Genomic DNA, 21,535 nt, shown 5'->3' on the forward strand with positions numbered 1-21,535 from the left:
ACCAATTCTTTTAGTTGTAATAAACCCATGATAAACAAGTCCAGAGAGCAGATTTCTTGACCTTGCTCTCATTGTTCCTTGGAGAAGTCTTCGCCATCACTGTCGGAAACATTAGTCAAAGGCCACTTCATGTCACACTACCTTGAATTCACTGCACATTCATCCACTGCAGTATTTATCATTCCAGAGCAGACTTGCATGATCTCTGAGATGCCCAATAAAATATTAAAATCTTTCAACCATAAGGCTGAATGTACTGTATGGTGTCCTCTCTCTCCTCTCCTTTCTATACACTCATTAGATCACCATCAGGCTGCATGTTTTATCTAAATTTCCAAGAGCCCAGCAGAAAGGCAAAAACTCAAGCAGATGCTTACTATGCTTCTTTCAAAAAGGAGCAACCAATACATACAGGAAAAAAAAGGAAAGAGGGACAAATGAAACAAGAGGGAGATGGCTCAAATCTTGGAAGATACATTTAAAAATATATACCTATCCTAGAAAATACAGACTTTATGTTATTTTGAATCTATCCAAAATAAAGAAAACCACCACCTTAGCATTTAAAGCAACTAGGCTATCCAAAAAAGATTTCATTTAAAAATGCAGATAAGTAGCAAGCTTTCTTTTCCTTCCTGCACAAACAAGTAAGCTTTAGAGAGAGCAAAATGACTAAGGTTCTCCTAGAGTACCAATACAGAAAAAAAATGTGACAAAAAGCTACATCTTCTTGAAAGACAAAGAACTGCTCTGTGTTTACCTCAAGTTAAACTCAAGCACGTAGGTATTTATTTTACAGTAATTAAAAACACACTAAATTCACGTAGCTTTACTTGTGGCAACTTGTCTTACACCTCTATGCTTTCATCCAACACCACCCGTATTTGTGAAACGAAGCATAAATCAGGATAGCACCTCATTATATTCATTGTTCTAAAGCTAGTCCTTTGAGCACATGATAAATCCCTTATTCTATCAGATACAGTGATACTAACTCTGATATTTAAATTAGGCCTAATCATCATTAAAAGCCATTTTAAACACATCACACACATACTCAACCGTAAGAATTCTTAGCATGTACATCCATCGCTCCCTCCAGCTAGTATCGCCTACATGTTCAAACTTTGTTTTGTATTTTGGTCCTTACTTACTCTATGACAAAGTCATTTAGGACCTTCTTCTCCAGCTGTTCTCACAACAGAAGAAAAGAGCATTCATAACTTTTAATAAAAAAAAAAAAATCCGAAACTTCGTCAGGAACAGAATATATTCTACCATCTTCCTTTTACTATACTTCACTTTGATACTGTTCACAAACACCACATCTCACACAGTCAAGAAACAGACAGGATGATCTTCTGACTCACTATAGGAAAATTTTAAAGTGTTAAACTACAATCACCCCATTTCCTTCCTGCTTTGAACATCTAGTTTACTACCAAATGGAGATACAAATAGATCAACACTAGTCTTTTGTAATGAACATAACCTAGGCTATTTTTATTTTAAAAAACAGTTTATGAGAAACTACTCAATGTGAAAACCTTCCAAAACAACAAAAATTATATTTGAATTATAACATACCATGCATTCCCTAATTTTGCAACTTTTGTAGGTGTAGGTGGTGTGTTCATTATCGGAGCAGTCTCCATGCTGTTAGTTACTGATCCATTATCTTTTGCTGCCAGGGCAATCATTTTCCTTTGCTTCTGAGAAAGCCTGATTCCATGAGAAGCCATTCTGCTGTGAATTGATATTGCAAAGACATAAGACGTAAGATCACCAGTGCCCTTTAAAACTATTCTCCTCTAATTTTCAAAATTAGACTGAGAAATGCTTCTTCCCTAGATCAAGCTACTTTTTGTCCAGAGTACCAAAAGCATAATATGAGTAGGGTGGAGGTTTTTTGTTTGTTTGTTTGGGGGGAGGGGAGTAGGAGGAGGATGAAGGAGTATCAGGAGGGGTAAAAAGAACAGCACCACATATTAAATATTCATCATACAGATTCCTATGAATGAAAACATGCAGAGTAGGAATCAAGTCTCCAATAGAGATGAAATGTCACCAGGTAGAGATTATTTTCTGATTTTGTGACCTTCTTAGAGATTGCCAGAAAGCTAGCTCCCTTAAATGAAAAATCTTCGCACATAGGACATGTATACAATAGAATGTAGCCTTTTTTAATATCTGCAGTAATTTGATTTCTAACTTATTTGGATTCTCCAGTCTCAGCAATTCAAATTCAGTTCACAGCTCTGAACCTATCCAAACAGTAACACTTTACTTACTATTAAAACAAAACAAAACAAACAAAACTTCCTTCAATTTACTATAAAGCACTTAAAACTGACAACAAGCATACATAATGTCTCTCTTGTGAAACACAGTATTAGAGCTCAAAGCGTTAGCTTATTGGAGGGCTCCAGGATTATTTCCTAGCTCTCTTCTCTAGCAGTGTTACATTATAAAGGTCACACAAGTCACCTCTCCAGTTCATTTAAGAAACACTAGGTTTAATCCATTGCCTCCTGAAAGCACACACTTTTATGCTGTATTTGAGGTGCTTCTCAGAGCAAGAAGCATCCTTCCTTCTAACTGAGGAAGAGTTATCAAATGTGCCACCATCTGGGTGGGTAGGGGAGGTCAGATGATGTATAGAAAAAGAGAAATACTTCAGAATCAGTTACAGTACTGGTCTACAATTAGTTTCCTAAGTGCTGTGGACAAAAGTTACATCTTTTTAGTTGGAACCATGAAAGCTCAGAGCAGACAACTGATTTAACATACCAGTTTAGTAGTTCTTTCATATTTCTAATGATGAAGACATGCAGTTGGTAAAGCAGGATGACAGTAGAAAAAGAGATGCATTTTGAATGCTCACAGAAAAATATCATAATGAAGAAAACAAAGCTGTTCCAAAACAAAAAGGACAATTTTTCTCCTGCTTGTTTTAAACTCTGAATTATCTGAACCACTAAGAAAATTCATAATAGCGTGGACTATCACATTTTTCTTTTATAGATGTTGGTTTTTACCAACCCTGAATTTGTCTTTGGCATGGTTCCACATTTCTGCATATTTTCTTCAATTTCCATGATGGTTCTTAAATCCATAGCAGGAGGGCTGGTGGGGCTAAATGAAAAATAAAAAGTTACCTTACAAAGCAATCTTTTACTTACATTCCACAGTTCCAACCTTCACTGAAATCCTCTAAATCATACATAAATTATACATCTAGTTACCAATCTTATGTCTGTTTCCTCAATTATGGCAAACCTCAAATAGAATGTTTCTGACAAAACTTTTATAAATATATACATATTTAAGAACATACTACAAAAATACTTTCAAGAGTCGTTACGTTATGAAATAAAAAAAAATGAGAACTATGATTAGTTTAAAAAAGTTAGATATCCAAATCCAGGATACTTATTTAGTAGTCAACTGCTCATGTTAAGTATTAGAAGCACTGGTCTCAGTTGTTTCACAGAGGCTAAATTAGATCTTTCGTTGAAGAACAGGATTAACACTACTTCACATGGCAAGACAAACACCCTTTGCAAAATTACTAATTTTGTAGCTAGTAATATTCTCACTGTTTGAGAAACAGTTTCTTACAAGTAAGTGACCTAGTTTTAAATTTCCACAGAAGCATAAGTGAATTAAATCCAGGTATTTCTAAATTTTTGAAGACATTTGTAAATTAAGCTATGTTACTAGACTCAAACGCAAACAGACTTTGAAACCCACTATAAGCAGCACTGTCTGTCTGCCTGTCTCTCTCTCTCCCTCCATAAAACCAGCTGTCACATGCTCATTAGTAAATTAACCAGCTGGAGGTCACACCAAACCCAGTTATCACTGCTCCTCAYCCAAATACCCTGGAGTATTAATCTTTAGAATACTCTAAACACTGCTGCCAGCCTTTCTTTGACATCATGCCAAGCAATCCTGAAGAAAATGAGGAAGGATACTTTACTCGTGTCCTTTAAATGCACARAAACACTGTGCCAAGTTTCTACAGTTTTATTTGCTCCTTTTCCATATAATCTTCTAAAAGTGTTCTGAAAGAACTGTAAGATAACAGAGGAAGGTAGTACATCCTCCAACTACTAGAAAGACTAAAGAGTTTGTTGGGGGGACACGTTACCACCTCCACACACACTCCCTATTATTTGCACAACTATGCAAAGAGACAACACACATAGCCCGAAAGCCTCTGCTTGCTAAATGAAATGGCTCAGATTTAAGATTTAATTTTCACAACTATATAACCTGTATTCACAAGCCCACAAACCAATAGAAGCTGGGCAGAACCTGGTAAATTAATGCTATATAATTCCCTAACCCTTAAACTCTCCTCTCTGGATCCTTTATAGGCAACTGTCAGAGACAGAACACCACGCAAGACAGACCTTCAGTCTAATACAGTATGCTAACCTTATGTATGGAGATACTGCTAAAAAATAAGAATCAATAATCCAATTATTACTGTATCAGTTAAAGCTGAAATGTTGATTTTTCAGAGACCATTTAAGCCAAAAGACGTAGCTTAAAAATGTCAAAGTACAACAGCACTTCTAATGGCTCCACCACAACATGCTGCAAAACACAGTATTTTGGTCTCATTGTACAGAAAGCTGCCAAATATTTTACACAGGGGTAATCAAGCAGGCTTATAAAAAACAAAACTAACCAAAATGCAACCAAGAACTCCTAGGCTTTTTTTTTTCTTAAATGCATCAATTCCTTTTCCAAACAAAAAGTCTACTAAAATTTCTAGTTTACAAGTCAAATTAGTAGAATCTGATATAAAATCATTTTGAAGAGCAGCTAACATTTTACTCTGAATAGACAATTATTAGCATTTGCTACCAAATAAAGAACATCAATTTTAAGTTATATAAGTACCACAATTATTACTCCACCTTAAACTAGTAGCAACCCAATTGGGAGAGTTTGCAGTTTTGGTACTGGGAATGGACTGTGGAACAGACTGTGTCAATGCTGATGATCCCTCGCATGACTTCACCTCTTTGATAGGTTTAGAGGCTTTAATACCCTGACTACATGGTTTGTCCTTCATCTAAAAAAGAAAATAAAAATATGTTGCACAAGTTTTTTTTCACTTAGAAAAAAGGATAATATTACAAGCAACCCGAATGACATGTATACATGAAACATTTAAAAAAATATATCAGAAATAGGCAGTATCTTAGTTAATCCCCCTAATGCTCAGTCTACATTTTTCAGTAGTGGTTCTTCTTTTTTTTGCTTCATGCTTCAGCCTGAATCATTTAAGTGCAAATATGCTTCTTGGTAACTGAAAACGACTCCAAGCATTTCCAAAGCTATAACAATTATGCACACAGATTTCTTCATACTTTCAAGCTTATTGCTCTTTACCAGTTATGCCTCAGTTATTTTAAATAGTACTTCAGTCCAACTACAGTAGTTCAAGAACATTAGGTTTTTTTCTAGAGTCTTGGGTTTTTTTTTTTGTTTGAAGCTCATCTTTGCTTTATATTTTAAATGAAAAAAGGGTAAAGACTTTATACAATTGATATTTTGAGTTGAGATTTTATAAACAGTACATCATACAATTTTATGACTTATGAGGAAATATTGTTAGATAAATAAAAAATAAGTAAGTACTTAAAACAAGTTCTCTATTCCCTTTTAAGGGCAACTGCTTCTCAGAAAACACTCCCAAATGCAAATCTTACTTTTTATGGATTAGATCAATACACACATCAACTAGTGAAGAAGGAAGAATGYGAACTGCTAGGAACAYTGAAAGCCAACTGCTTCTCAGAAAACACTCCCAAATGCAAATCTTGCTTTTTATGGATTAGATCAATACACACATCAACTAGTGAAGAAGGAAGAATGYGAACTGCTAGGAACAYTGAAAGCCAACTGCTTCTCAGAAAACACTCCCAAATGCAAATCTTGCTTTTTATGGATTAGATCAATACACACATCAACTAGTGAAGAAGGAAGAATGTGAACTGCTAGGAACATTGAAAGCCAACCTCAGTCCTCTCTGGATGAAATCCTTTTGTGAAGTCAGGGGACTGCAAGTCTCTTGGGCTACTCAACCCTGCATAGCTACCTTCAGAGTCAGATGTTAACAGTTCTGGAAGCGATTCCACAGAGTTAGTTTTATCCAGTTTTACTGAGCCTAAGAAATAAGAAAAGAGAGTATCATGAAAGCAAGACTAAACAACACTAAGAAAAAAACATATTCTGAATACCGAATAACCAAAGATTTAACTAGTCTAGTATACTAGACTGTAAAAATTGTAATCAACCTGTAACGTTTTAAATATTTTTGCAGACTAAGATTACTCCTAGCTTCTTCTTTCTGCCTCAAAAAATATAAGCTTAGGAAAAAAAAACACAGAAATTGTCCTGAAAATAAATGCTTCTACTGTATTTTGAATAAAAAGTAACTAATTTAATTATTTTTTACATTCTAGGGGAAAAAAGCATGCTAATAGAAACGTTCTACTTAAAGACACAAGAGTAAAGTATCCATTAACTTTGTTTGACACAAAACATGTTTTTACAGATTGTCAGCTTTGGGCACAACCTTAAGATTACAATCTTCCTTTCAAATAAAACTCAACTTGATAGAATTCACTACCCAAATTCAATTGTGTGTGTTCACCAAAAGAAAAAACCTTTGWAACACTTGCTTATTAAGTTATAGAAATCGCATTGTTTTACATATTAAACTTGATGTTCTAGCTTTATATCTGAATGGAACCTCTTTCCCACTGACCTGTAGAGGCTGGACTCTGAATGATATCAGATAGATTATACCCTCCAGAGCTGTCAGATCGTTTCCGTGGCTTCTTTTTTGCCTTAGTTTTTGCTCTTTTGAAGAGGGCCTCCCTATTAAAAAAAAAAAAAAAGACATTCAGGAAATAAAATCTCAGAACTATTAACAACCTCAAGTTTTTCAGGCAGCAGCTGTATTTAAAGTTTAAACAGTAATAGCTGCTCTTACTAGCTGTGTGCTCCTGCTCTTGTACTACCACTGCTTACTCATTAGCACAACTCTGTAGTAAACAATTTGAAAAATAATCTAGGAGGAAGAGAAAAACTCTTTTCAATCTAGCTCTGGTCCACTGCACAAACACTTCTGCTGAGATAGTGGATGGTACAGCAACTGCACAGGCTGGCACTGCCACCTAGGTCCGATTAAGCCAGCTACATGTTGGAGTAACTGATGGAAAACACAAACTTCGACACCAATATCACAACAGAGCAAGTCCATGGTCATGGTATCAAAATGTCACTTTTTTTTACATACATATTAGGAATATTGATACTAAATAAAAAAAAAGTCTTTAATTTTGGCAAAAGCACTAGCTCTTCAGAAGAGCTTCACAATAGAATTGCAACTACTACAGCATCTCTATTTCAAAAATCTTCTACTTGACATTTGTGGAATACATATATATGAACTTATTAATTCCTGCAGCAATACTGGACCTTAAACTTATTTTTTTTCCTTTTTTTTAAAAATCCCTATTTAAAATTTATTTAAAAATTAAAATTTATTTAAAATCCCTTTTTTTATACTCCCCTATCCACAGGGTAGGTTAGGTAGCAATAAGATCCTCATGCAGCCTTTAAAAAAGCTGAAAGGCTTGAAGTCTAGTAGAAAATAACCTCTCAGCTTCCTTGATCTATTAGCCATTCTCTGAACCAGTTCAGTTAGCATAAACTTTTCTTGATACAAGGGGTCAGAACAGTACACAATATTCCAAAGGATTCACCTGTACAGTGACATTACATTTTGCTATCTCTGTTAGGAACACACTTCCCAGTCACCCTACCAATCACTTTTCATAGTTGTGATAAGTCATAGACAAAGTTCTCCAGTTTTAAAAAAAAATACCAAAATAAAATTAGCATATTTATTATTCAGTTGTTACAGACTGTTAAAGAGACATATCAAGTTACCCTGCCAAGACTTTGCAGATTCTGCCACCTCTGCGTCTACAGAAAAAATTTTGAAAGGCAGAGTAACGGAAGTCTGTAAACCAACCAAGGCCAAATCACCCAATCTGCAGTTGGTTTGATCACATTTCCTAACAAAGCAAACTACCTGTATTTAAGAAATGTTATTCACTAGCCAACCAGTAAGTACTTTAAACTGACAGATTGAGAAGTCCTGATTCAGAACTTGCCATTTCACAGGACTATTCTGTTAGACTCAGAAGCATAGATTATCACCATTTTCCAAATAGATTTACAGTATATTAAACTCTCTGCTTTCTTTTCTCTTGTTTTTTCCCATTTCAGTTACATTCAATGAACTCTGCAGTTGATCTCTATATATGCAGGTGCTCTTACATGCACAAGGCCCAAATATAATTGTGAATATTAATTTGTCAACTTTTGATCACTTCTTTCTTATAAATTTAAGTGTCCCACTGCAGTTCTGCAATATTTTGCAATATTTAAGGAAACAAAACTGTTTGAAAACCTCCTTCCTTCTATTTCTTCATATTTCAGTTTTGAACCTAAGAGAGTCAGGCATCACCCAAAGTGTATAAATACAAATACAGATCACCTGGTTAAAGATGAAAAAACAGATACTCTGACACGGAATTAAAAGATAAAACTTACTGAGAATTTTGTTCTGTATTCATTTCTTCTTTTAAAAAAACAAAGTTTTCTCCATCTTCAGGGTCCAAAGAACTTATGTCAGGTCCATCCAGATATGGAGTAATTACTCTCCTGACCATAGCTGGAATCTGTGATTTTAAAAACTGTTACTCTGTTTCTCTTAAGTTATATGTTAGCAAATACACAATCTCTTGCAGAATGACCAGAGTGAGTTATTTATAACATTTTCTACAAATCAAGTAACAAATTAATAATAAAAAACCTAGTTTATAAACTCAAGTTACATCTTTAAGTAGAACAAAAGTAAAGCTTTTATTTAAACGACAGACTCGGAATGCATATAAATTTCAACTGCCCACAACCCTGAAGCATTGCTTTGTCAGGAGTCGCATGAACAATCTTTTACTATCTGTCCAGTTAAAGAACACTGGCTTATAACGTATCTTGGTTTTCCCCTTATGCACAGAATTTCAATTTTCACACTATTTTTCCTATTGCTTTTAAGGCCTATCTGACCACACTGCATTTCTACTGGAAAAAAGTCTCATTTGCTTTCTTTTCCTTTCTGCTTGGTAACAGATGCCTTTTTCAACAGATGCCCTTTTCAACAGATTTTGTTTATGGTTTTTATTCAACAATTGTTAGTTCCAGAACATTAATAAAATTAATGGGTAAAATTAATGTGTTTAAGGGACACAGTGCTATTGTGGTAGTGGCTAGTGCATAAGGAAACATGAAGTCCATGAAAATGATAGCAGCAGCTAACCTTCATTTGAATTCAATGTCCCACATTCAGTCTATCATCAGACATGACAGACTGTATGTATATATGCATTACTCTTCTGTTCCCATTTAAAACCCAGCCAGCTTACACTCGCAATGCACAACTTACCATTTTCCTGTAATAAACAGAAAGGTCCTTTACAACTTCATCACTTAAGATATCCAGAGTCCTTAAGAAAGAAAAAAAAAGTAATACAAGTTTAGCTTACCATGCTCAAAACAAACATGAAAACAAAAAACAGAAACTCTCTATATACATTAATAAAAGAATTCCAGCAAACATTCTAAATGAACCTTACCTACAGGCATTCTTACCCATTCATGGCAGTCATAGATTCAAAGGGAATAAAATGAAATCAAGATACAAGGCAGTTAACCTTTTCCCTGGTCCTAAGGCAGAATTAAATCTGTAACCTTTCCAGCCAGCCTACCTTTACTCAAGCCACAGTCAATACAATTATATATAGTTAAATTATCATGAGCTGGTTATTACTTTACTTATTTTTACATACTTTCAAGTTCCCCTAGTGTGCATTCTAATACTCCAAGCTCCTGAAATTTCTTTCATTACTCAGACACAATCTTATTTGACATTTATGACAAAAAGAAAAAGAAATATACTCTAACAACCAAGTTTTATCAATAAAATTCTGTCTTGTGTGAAATGCTCTCTTTGCATAAAGCTGCCAAGTTTCATCTGTCTCAAGCCTATCAGATTAAAAGTAGAACAAAACATGATGAACAAATACACACAAACTCCAGTATCTGTGATAAAAGAGTAGTGCTGTGACATAGTATAGCAGTACTGGCATTCTTAACTGTTTAGTACACTAAACGATCTCTAAGAACTTCTGTATATAAAAGGAAGTATGACAAAAAGGCTAGGATAAATAGAGGGGAATATCAAGAGCTGATTTAATTTTTTTAAAGTCTCTGCTAGCAAGGAAGATTGAGGCTTGCCCTGAGCCAGATGCTGCCAGATGATATACACTCCGGCAGCAACTTCAGGCCCTACCTGAAAGCATCAAGAAAAGCAAGAGCACAGGACACCTTCAATTTCCTAGAAGTCTAGCTGAACCTTTGAGGTAAGCAAGCACAAGTCATTTGTTCTGCCCTTCCCACGGGCACTTAAAGCAAAGAGACTACCAGAAGGCAGGCCCATTGTCTTTAGAAAATGCACCAGCTGTAATAAGCCTACTTAAAATAAATTCTATTAGCAGAGTAACTAACATGTTAAAAAACGAAACAAACAAAAAACCCACAAAACCAGAAAACCCACAAAAACACAGTAGTTCTATGTATCTTCAAAAATAAATTTAAAAACTCTGAACAAATTTAGGTATAGTCCCAAACGGCACAGAATTCAAGAGAAGTTTTTCCCCTTAATCCAGGCTCCTCATGCCATATTGCTACACAGTCTTCTTGTACTACAGCACTGGTAAAGTATGTCCAGTTAAGTAACTGCTTAATCAGTCCCTGTTTCACATAAATGAGTTTCTTTTTAAGCTAGCAGCATTCAGTTACATTTCAACACTTACTTGCCCTTATGAGTTCTCCAATCATTTTGTCTTTTTGCACTATTGAACTTACAAGCTTGTAGACAAAACACATCTGCATCCCTCCTTACCTTGCTTCAAGCAAAGCGGCCATATTGAGTCCTATGAACTGCAAGCATGACAGCTTTAACTGTTCAGCATTATACATTGCTGAGAACTCCAGCAACTCTGCAGCATTCTTCAATGTAACTACAAAGAGGAAACACAACTAACTAAATTGGATAACATGCTGTAATCCTATTTAGCAGTTTTTAAAACTTACTGCACAGTACAATGAAGTTATTAAAACATATCAGGAAAAGATACTCTTTCTATCCCTAGAGAAGATGCTAATGCTCAAATGGCCATAGCCTACAGCAAGCTCCACACAAAACTTGACAGCAGCTTGAATGCAATAGCTGCTTCACAGAAACAGAGAGGTCCTACCTACAAATGTATCAATTTCAATATATTGCAACGTGGGGGGGAAGAGAGAGATAAAAATGGTGTTAAGAAACACCAAGCAAAAATTGTATGTTTGTTTGTGTATGAAGCTGAGGTACAAACTTAGTGTTTCCTAGACATATAAAAACAGCATAGTGTCAAACAAACAGAAGAACTAGCAAGATTAAATACAAACACTAAATACAAACATTAAATACAAAATAGGAACTCAGAAATCATTTTATCATGTTTTAAAAACAAGAAGTTTGAATTCAATGAAGGACAGAAATTGGCAACAATAAAAGTTTAGTTTGTCTTCACCTCCTCCTTCCCCTCCAAGGGAGTGAGATGGAAGAAAAGGAAACTTCACGAAAGGAAGACTATGCTAACCTAGAACACCACTCAGACTAAATGGCCAATTGATCACAGCTGTGCAATGAACAGCAAACAGGAAGCAGAGGAAAGGAATATAAGTAATTCTCTAGTGAAATACAGAAGGGAAATAAAAAATAAATAAATCAAGAGCATTAACATTTATAATGAGTGTTATTTTAATGCCAAAACTTTTATAATAGAAATGAGAGAACTCACGTTTTTCTGCAATGGCCACTTCACAGATTTCTTTGAGTCTGGATATAAGAAGCTGGTCTGCCACCACAAGAACRTTACATACAAATTCCACATTTTGAGAATCTGGAATACAAAATGTCACAAACACTGTGAGCAAGCCATAATGAAGCAAACTGGATGAAGACATTTAATAAACACAACACATGCAGCTCTCAGTGAGATTTAGCAGAGGATAAATGTACTCGCTCTGCAAATTTTGACAGGATTTGCTAAGAACAAGCAACAGTGCAGAAAAGGGCAAAAGGCAGTCTTTTGAGGCAAGAGAGAGAGGAGAAAAGAAATACTGAAGAGTTTGTCAAGCTAAAGAAAAGGCATAACAAGGCTTTGGATAAACAGCCATTATCTCAATGTTTAAAGCGAGAGTCACATGAATTTCGATCCTCTACATAAAACATCAAAGCAAGCATACTACGTTTCTATTTTAAAAATATGAAACTTGCAGGACCTACAGTTGTTGAAAATGTATTACTGGTACCTTTTACTGCAATGGCTTCATCTGTATATAGGTAATCTACAACTATCTGTAGTACATCAGAATGGATTGGCATTTCTAGAGCTGAACAACAGGAAGCCTAAAAAGGCAAAAGGATTTTTAAAAAAAGGTAAGAGAAGCTAACAGCTTTAAATAAAATGTAAAATTGAGACAGTGATTATATTTAGTCAGCCACTCACACTCAGGGTCACATTTTCAAAGTCAAACAATTCAAGTAACTGCACAAAATCTTCAAGTTCTTTGATTAAGAATCACTTGCAGCAGAACTGTTAAGTCTTGCAAAACAGAATAACTGAATCAATACCCATGAAACAGTTGAGCGTTTCATAAGTTTGAGGGTCTTCTCTGATAGTCTTCCTTAATTTTATTACTTAGCCACGGCTGTTTTAAAGTAGAGCTATATAAAACCCCTATATAAGTACTGAATCTCATTTCTTTCAGGACAAAAGATCTAATGAAATCAACAAGTTTCCAGGCAGGAACAAACTGAACAATTAATTCAGCTACTACTGTTAATCCCTCAGAAAATAAGGTCTCTGAATCTCTCCATCTGAAGAGCTACCTTAACCATTAAGGTAAAGCCTTTATGAGAGTCAACATTAGCCATTAAACTGTGTATTTGACATTATTCAAATGCATGTAACTTCAGTAATTAACAGCTTCATTTTTTTTTCAGCTGATGCTGAAGTAAAGCTTGATATTAAAATATTTTTTTGCTTTAGCAGATGTGATGATACCGACATATTTCATATATCAAATTTAAAAATGTCTTACAGGCATAAAAAATTTCTTTTTTGATATAAGGTCTAGAGCACATGATTTAGAAAATATAGTTACTTACAAATTCAGTATGAATTATTTTTACTTATGAAATAACAGATTTAGCTTATGAAATTCAAACAGTTAATACCGAACTTGCTGATAAAATGGACATCTTGATTTTTTTTTTCTTTTTTCTTCTTCCATCAGGCATCTCAAAATGTTTTCAGAAATGTTTCCTCAGGGACAACTGAGGAAAAYGCAGCAAATAAACTTAGAGGATAGGTAAACTTGTATTACTAACAAAATAGCTGCCAATATTTTGTCTGGCTGTTAGATTTATGTATTGCCAAATGCTAATGAAACTCAGTGGAACTCCTGCACGTTGCTTCAGTCTTCAGTCATTTATCCATTCACATCTTATCTTCTCTTTCACTAAGCGTTAGCAACGGTATTCAGACACTTGAAGCAAGAGGCAYCTACTGGCATTATGATGCCCAGTGGCAACCAGGACACTGACACACAGCTAGCAAACAGGAATCAGGGCACAGGAAAGATCTGCACATTTTGAAGCAGCAGCAGGAAAGTGGAATAGCCTAGACTATCCTTGATAGGCTCTATTTCTTTAGCAACAGAACTCAAACAGAGCTTCTACATACAAATTCTTTATTCTGCTGYATCTTTCACTTAGTACATATAAAAAGCTATTTCAGACTACCTGRACACTATTTACATTGTAAGATCTTTTACAGATGGGATATGAAAATCCACCCAAAGATATCAGCCTCCTACAAGGACAGGCCAGCAGCTTTTATAAAAGCCATGAGCTAGCTCAATATAAACCTCTAAAACAAAGTAGCCACTTGATCTCCTTCGATATACATCACTGTATTTATCACAATWCAGAATCTCAATAGTTCAGATAAATCAAAGATGATCTCAATGGATTTGATTCCATTGAAAATGGAATCAAATAAACCCAGTCTCTCCCTTTCTCCCTCATTTAGGATAACTTGTTCTGGAATAATGCTTTCACTTATTTGATACATTAAAACTTAACACCACACATTTTTATCAGCAAGCCTACCTCAATCCATGAGCTGCTTAGCATGCTGTGAAAATAATCTGAAAAGAAAGCAGTTTCAGTTTGAGATGCAATAAAATTTCAGTTACAGAAAGAAAAATAAATATATATATATATATATATATGTATATACACATACCAAGTCTTGCACAAAGTACACATTTATGACATGGGAATTCCTTTCCATCTAAAGATTTCAGGGTCACATCGCAGAGGTATGAACTAGAAGACATTTAATGGGATCAGAACTATGACTACTCAGAAGAACTGTAAGTAAAAAACTCTACAAAAAATGTTTGCTTACTTTAGCAAGTTGAGACTTTGCAAATAAAATGCACTCAATTTTAATAATGTGAACTGAAGTGAACCTAATAAAATAGGCACACCAGTTTCAGGAGATTAATTTTTTTGTCGAAAGCAAAGCTACTCAAAAAGCACAGTCATTTCACTAAGTATTTCCTTCAAAAATCACTATCAGTTACTGTTTAAAAATATTCTGATCAAAAATAGCCATAATAAATAGATTCAGAGTCAACAGAGTTGATTGGAAGTCAACTTCAAATGGTCTGTGTTAAGTTTGTTATACCTAACACTAGCTACCATAAGATTTGGCATTGCATGCTAAGAGTAAAATAATCCAAATTCTGTTTGGATTATTACATAACATAGCTTTTACTACATATGTAGAATATTTAAGCGTTATCACTATCTTATAAATAAGCTCATCAGAATCATGAAATTAAAGAACAAGCAACTTGATAAGTGTAGTAAACCTTTCCTGTTGAAAGATATTTCAGAGACTTTCTTCATTAGAAAAATATTATACATTTGTTTATTTCTAATCTATGTAGTTTTACTGTCATTGCAAGTATATTTGGAAAAGTCAGACTATTTTTGGTTGAACTACTCACAAGATTTCTCCTGCCACTGCTATTTTTCAACACAATTAATCCACAAGCCACGTTAATGTACAACAGAAAGAAGAAGAAAATATATCATATACAACCTATCTCAGATTACGAGTTTATAAATTAAACAGCAACAGACAATTTCCAAGCATCAGTTACTGTGAAAGAGATGTGTGTATACCAGAAGTTAAAATATGGCTGAATAAGCTTAGCCTATAGTTAATAGATAGAGGTGACAGAAGAGAAAATGACAAGGAGAAAACAATTCAGTTGTAAAAGTTCACCATTTCTTCTGATTCAACTTTGGTTTGTTCCCATTCTTCCTGTTGATGACATTTATCTTTCCATTCTCTAACCTGACTCCATCCAATCTGCAAATCAACAACAGTGATAAATAACACGATCAAYACAGTTCCAACCATTAAAAAAAAAACCCACACAGATTCAAGAAGAGCCCTTCAGTAGGCTCATACTGTAAATATGAAAAAAAAATCCAAACTACATATCACAGAAAACCAGAAAGGACCAATCATTTCTTGAAAGTCCTCACTGCAGACGTATAATATATAACATTACTTCTACTCCTTAGCTATCTTACCTCTTGAACAATAGCTATACTACTATAGTTAAGGCTTAGAGCCCATTACCACTGAGTTAAAAATCTAGAAATTATGTTTATTGTTACTGGTCAGATATCTAACTAAAGGGAATGGTGTAGAAGAGATACGTGTTTCAGCACAATATCCTAACTCAGGAAAGATGCTTGTGAATTAAGCTGGTAAAATTACGAGGGTATTGCTGGTAGATTAGAAAACAGTGTATTTTCACAGAGAAACAGCTTCACTGTGAAAATTTTACTTGAGCATCTAGTTTTAGTAGCAGCTTCACATCATTGTTTATTTGTATGCCAAAAATGCAGTGAAGAAAACTGCCCTTAAAGAGTTTATTCCCTCCTCTGAAAGGAGGCAAATGCAGGAGAAAAAAAAAGGCAGAATAATATAGTTCAGAGATACTTGATTTCATTTCCATTATTTTCCTCATATACTATTAAAACAACATCAGTTGAACAGGTATTTAACTTTACTTTGTATTGTTTTATGCTAACTATGTTCATCATCTACCAAAAAATTTTCACGAATTCTTATGTTGTGGCACATAATCTTCTACCAAACACTCAATGATATCAGCTGTCTATAGCAAAACAGATACTAATGTTTTATGATAGTCGATCTGTAAAGCCAGATCATCTACATTGGATGTCAAGCCTCAGAGGGCTCACGCCTCAAAGATGTGCAGGCTAGATGTTCTAAAYAACGTTCAGGAGGTATCAGAACACAATAAAGGGCAAGCAGCACATTGCCATGACACAGAAGCCAGTTGGAAGACGATGCTTTAAATACCAAATCATGCTAGGGAATTCTATTTCTGATGTTATTTGAAAGGTCATATATGTTTTCCCTTAGAGAGAAAAACATCAGAACAAGCTCATCTTGCATTAAAGAGGTGACATTGTGTCTGCTTTTAAACTTGTACTTACAACCAAAATGCAGAATTCTTGGCCCTAATTAGCCTTCTAATTTAATGCTAACTTAAGTTAGATCAGCTTAAATAAACCACAACATCGAGATGTTGCCAGAATATAAGTTTATTTCCCTTAACATACCTTCCACTTAAATTGCTGAGTCCAAATTTCTTTGCAATACTTTGCAACATTTTTATGAGGTTAGCTTCTTCACCAGCAACTTTGCCTTTTTTAGATTTGCTCTTCTGTTTTTCATTTATAACTTGTACTTGATTATTTCTGTAAATCTCAAATGCAGCCTTTCCATTAACATCTTCATCAAAACTCATTTTGTTCAGGTTAGAAATTAATGTATCTTGATATTCTTCTGATTTTTCTTTATGCATGATTTTTGGTTTGTAACCATGAGTCAAAAGATCACAAGTATCAGTGTATATGAACTGCAGAAGGTATGCAAACAGATCTGGATGAACCTTCTCTATTACATAAAGATCACATCCAACAGCATCTTCATCTTTACGGTAGATATCTGAAGCATCTAGCTGATTGTCACTGGAAACAAACAGCTTCTTGAAGAAGTCAGAGCGCACAGCCAAGATGTATTTGTGCACAGGGTAAGTTCTTGAGCCAATCTGAAAAGTCACATCATGGATGTTGTCCATTTCATCTGTTTCATCTAACAGTTTGCCAAAATCCTCTCCAAAACTTGACAATGACACACTTGGAATTTCATAGAGACTAGAACAAAAATTAAAACCATGAAAAAAATGAACTATTTACAAGCTACATGAAGGTTTACGTTTTTCAGCATCTCAAGTGAAGAGGGGGAGGTAGTTTTGGTTTGAGTTTTTCTTACTTTGCTGGACTCATCAAAATTTCATGTTCTAATCTTTACATATTTACTAAGAAATGTTTACAATATTCCATATTACAATTCCCTACAATAAGAAAGAAGTTAACTAATATTTAGTCACATATCTGATACACTGGAAACTAGTAGGAGTGTGCAAGGAATATCATTCAGTATTCTATTTATTCATTCTTTCTTTAAATATATTTTTTCCAAAGATTCACCTTCCACTTTCATTTAAGAAATGATTAATAGATCTCATCACTAATGGGATAAGTATCTACAGTACTTAACAGAATTCAGTATGGTAAGAAATATTTTGCAAATGCTTGCTTTGAACATTTTAGATAAAATAGCAACACTATCAATAATAATTACTCAAAGACAACAACTTATTTATTTGCATAATTTCAACATAACTGTCATTAATAAGTGCTATTGTCAGCCTTACAGTATGGATAATCACACTTATTGTGATTCCTGCATGAGCCAAAAAGTTGTTTTCTAAAAAGCAGAATGATTTAGTTTCAGTCACAAAAAAAGGGAGGAGAGGGGCGAAATATGGTTACCTACATTTCTGATCAATACTTCAGAGGAAAAAAAGAAAGTTACAGCTGTTGATATACCTTGTTTTAGGATCTGACTGCAAAACAGCAAAATTGCATCCATTAGGATCTGTAGCAATACTAACAGCTCGGTGGACAAAAGTAAGCTTCTGAAGTCGAATTCTTTCATATGCACTGTTCGTATCATATTGACAAGATGCTTCACATGAAGAATTCTGAGGACTTGATGCAAGTTCTGATTAAAAAAAAGTTTAAAAAGCATAGGAAGGTTAAGCTAATTAAAATGCAACTAATACAAGAAAAAGGCAAGATTTATGACTTCTGTAAGTCCATCAATGGAATCACTGAATAAGGTTGGATCAATCTGAAGATTTTGGCTCACTTAACTGAAATGTAGGAAGACACGTTTTAAGAATAAGAGAGACTCATAAGACAGTCTCCATCAGAAAGATTCCTGTGAAAGTGTTTTGCTGCCTTTTCATATAGAAAAAAATCACTCCATCTAACATTTAATGCAACCTCTTCAGGAACAAAGGAAGCTGTTTACCCATATACAGCAGTGCAAGATTGTTTTCTTTTGCAGTCCTATTAGTTAGATTAGGCATAATACAATCACTGACTGAAGACTGAGGAAGCCTTTAGACTTCATATTATATCTGTTTGAATCATTCCAAAACCAACAAGATGTCACTGAAAAAAACATATTATCTCAATACTGAAATACTATCTTTGGAGAACTGGATGCCCAGCCATTCAACACACACATTTAAAACCATCAAAAATAGAATTTCTCATGCTTCATAAATTAGCAGTAGACTAGTCAACAGATCTGGATTCTGAAGTTTCCTTGAAGATACTAAAACTACAGAAAGAACATCAATAATCAAAAAGAACAGAGTGCCTGTAGACACATACCAGTACCAGGACATGCTTCTGTAATGAGAGAAGTACCGTATAATATGGAGAATAAAGAAAAGTAGTCACAGAGAAAAATTAATGCATAACTATTTTGAGGAAGAAAAGAAAGACTTTGCTGTGAAAGACTGCAAAAAACAGAGTTATAAAACTAAAGATGGAAGCCAGTGAGTGAAGTAGAAATGTAATATAAAGCCATAAAGTTCAAATAAAAAGTAAAATTTACTATTACAGAAAGAAAACAGCAGTGATCAGGGATCAACACTACCAACTGTCAGCTACAGTTGAAAGAATGCACCATATAATACTATCAGATTAAGTAGTAAAAAAACAAGAGAAAAGGAAGTCATACTAACCTTTCTTTTCTGAGTTTCTTCTTCCTTCCTCTAGCCATCTCCCTGTAAAGGCTTCACCATCCTGTGTGACGAACATGATTTCATTTTTATTTAAAGCAACATCAGACATGAAGACTTGCCGGCCATACACCCAACGACACTGCTTCACAGGATTGTTAGATGACTTCCAACAAAACACCTATAAATATCAATGTTGTTTCTTCAGAGAAGGTGGAAATCCTTATATAAAAGTACTTACATGTTATATACCACAAAACTTAAAAACAAGAAACATGCCATGTCAAAGATGAATTTAAAAGGAGAAACTGCACATTCTTCAAAAGTTTATCCTAAAGGATTATGAGCATCTATTACAAAGATCTCACACGAGATGCAAGTAAATGGTGTTATAACATCAAGATTCATTTGCCTATGACTGCTTTTAAAAAGCTTCTCTGAATATTACATCATTTTCACAACAATCATCTACAGGACAGTTTTTACAGACGTTGCCACAACAATAGCAAGAGGGGGGAGAAAAGGAGTCAAGGAACAGATTCTTAATTTACAGATCTGTCTAACCGGTTTTCCTATAAATCAGGTAACATTCAAAGCTAACACACCGGTAATTTAAACTACTTGTAAATTGTTTGACAAAATCCCAGGTTTCTCTGTACCTTCAGAGGGCTGTGTTTTTTTTCAAATTGAGATTATGACCCAAAATAAACCTAGAAATATTCATTCTAAGAAAGAAAAGTGTAAAGAACTGCATGCACATCAGGACCCCAGCCAGGTATACTGTGGAGATCAGAAAAAAAGTAAGCAAGCAGCCACAGCCCCAAGCAAGGAAAAGCCTGGATGCTGCATCAATGCTGCTGAAGTTGGGCTCTCCTCCCCTCCCGCTGAAGCAGCTGTTACAGGTCTGACAACACCTGCATAAGGAGGAAGCAAAGGAATCCAAGTAACCGGTTGTCTTTCCTCTCTTGAGCCTTAAAGAGGAGACAATCAAATTGCACAAAGAAGCATTGATTCAGAAAATAAGGGCATTAAGATTCCATCCCTCTCCTTTCTCAGTAATTTACAGTGCCTAAAGATCCCAGAATTTTACCAGCATTCAGCATGCAAAGAAAAGCAATACAGGTTGACATAGCTCCACCAATGCAGGAAGACTAAGCAGTATTTTACTGCTAAATCAGTATCCCAAAGATGTCAAAGGCACACTGCCAATACCACAGATACTAGAGGCTACATTTAACTTCAACAAATACTGAAACGGAGGTTTACGATATCTTTCCGAGACAACTAATAACCAAATATTAAACTGGCAACAGTACACATTAAGTGACAGTTGCTGTGAAGTGATGCAGCCATCATTCAATCATGGTTAATGCAAACCATACCTGTTTTTGAGATAGACTTTTGAAAAAAAATCATCACAAAACATAAATCAATCAAATGCAAGGAAAGAAAGAGAAATACTCATGCTGCCCTATACTTAATAAAGAACCATGACTTAGACAGCATTTCAGTAACAAAGCCTTTCTGTAAGCACCACTAGATGGCACTGTAAATTCAGCTCTTGTAGTCAGCAGACCTAGAACAAGCTGGTGTTTCAAAGCAGTCTGAGTTGTAAGAACAAGGGAAGAAATAATACAATGCTCCAGAGTGCTCCAGTTCTAATAAAACAGTGACTGCATTAACTATAAATACTAAACTATTCACCAAGTTTAGCTGCAACTTTTAAACAATACAACACGCCCATCCCCAAAACAAATGCTGTTCTGTGAATAAGCTGAACAATTTGTGGTGGGTCTGAACGGTGATGGGTCAGGCAGTGAGGTAGGGGAGAAGAAAGATGGGGATAGAGGGGGAAGCAAAAAAAAAATCCACATCAAGTAAGACATATAGACACACATGTATGCAAGAGCAAAGGACTCTGCATCTCCACTAAAATGCCATTAGGGGCTCACTGATCAAAAAAAACAAAACCAAACAAAAAATACTGTACATTACTTTAGTGGTCCTCCCATAGCGTTTTTTGGGTGTTTTTTTTTTTTTTTTT

At 34.8% G+C, this 21,535-nt stretch overlaps 1 protein-coding gene across 3 annotated transcripts in view; it reads right to left on the reverse strand.

The window, feature by feature from the left end:
- Positions 1-21,535, reverse strand: part of IBTK (inhibitor of Bruton tyrosine kinase) — a 59,434-nt gene that overhangs the window by 17,015 nt on the left and 20,884 nt on the right. For 2 of the 3 annotated variants that reach the window (XM_085299184.1, XM_085299186.1), the window contains exons 10-25: positions 19,495-19,672; positions 18,284-18,458; positions 16,949-17,545; positions 15,570-15,656; positions 14,517-14,599; positions 14,381-14,418; positions 12,517-12,613; positions 12,003-12,104; positions 11,060-11,177; positions 9,542-9,602; positions 8,650-8,777; positions 6,791-6,903; positions 6,039-6,187; positions 4,932-5,089; positions 3,043-3,135; positions 1,588-1,746 (exon numbers count right to left, since the gene is read on the reverse strand). In XM_085299184.1, coding sequence (XP_085155310.1) covers positions 1,588-1,746; positions 3,043-3,135; positions 4,932-5,089; positions 6,039-6,187; positions 6,791-6,903; positions 8,650-8,777; positions 9,542-9,602; positions 11,060-11,177; positions 12,003-12,104; positions 12,517-12,613; positions 14,381-14,418; positions 14,517-14,599; positions 15,570-15,656; positions 16,949-17,545; positions 18,284-18,458; positions 19,495-19,672 — 2,336 coding nt within the window. The remainder of the gene's footprint in view (positions 1-1,587; positions 1,747-3,042; positions 3,136-4,931; positions 5,090-6,038; positions 6,188-6,790; positions 6,904-8,649; positions 8,778-9,541; positions 9,603-11,059; positions 11,178-12,002; positions 12,105-12,516; positions 12,614-14,380; positions 14,419-14,516; positions 14,600-15,569; positions 15,657-16,948; positions 17,546-18,283; positions 18,459-19,494; positions 19,673-21,535) is intronic. The other variant, XM_085299185.1, reaches the window with a different exon arrangement.

The sequence above is a fragment of the Rhea americana genome, unplaced genomic scaffold, assembly GCF_003343005.1.
Source record: "Rhea americana isolate MKP2758 unplaced genomic scaffold, rheAme1 scaffold_147, whole genome shotgun sequence".
NCBI lineage: Eukaryota > Metazoa > Chordata > Aves > Rheiformes > Rheidae > Rhea > Rhea americana.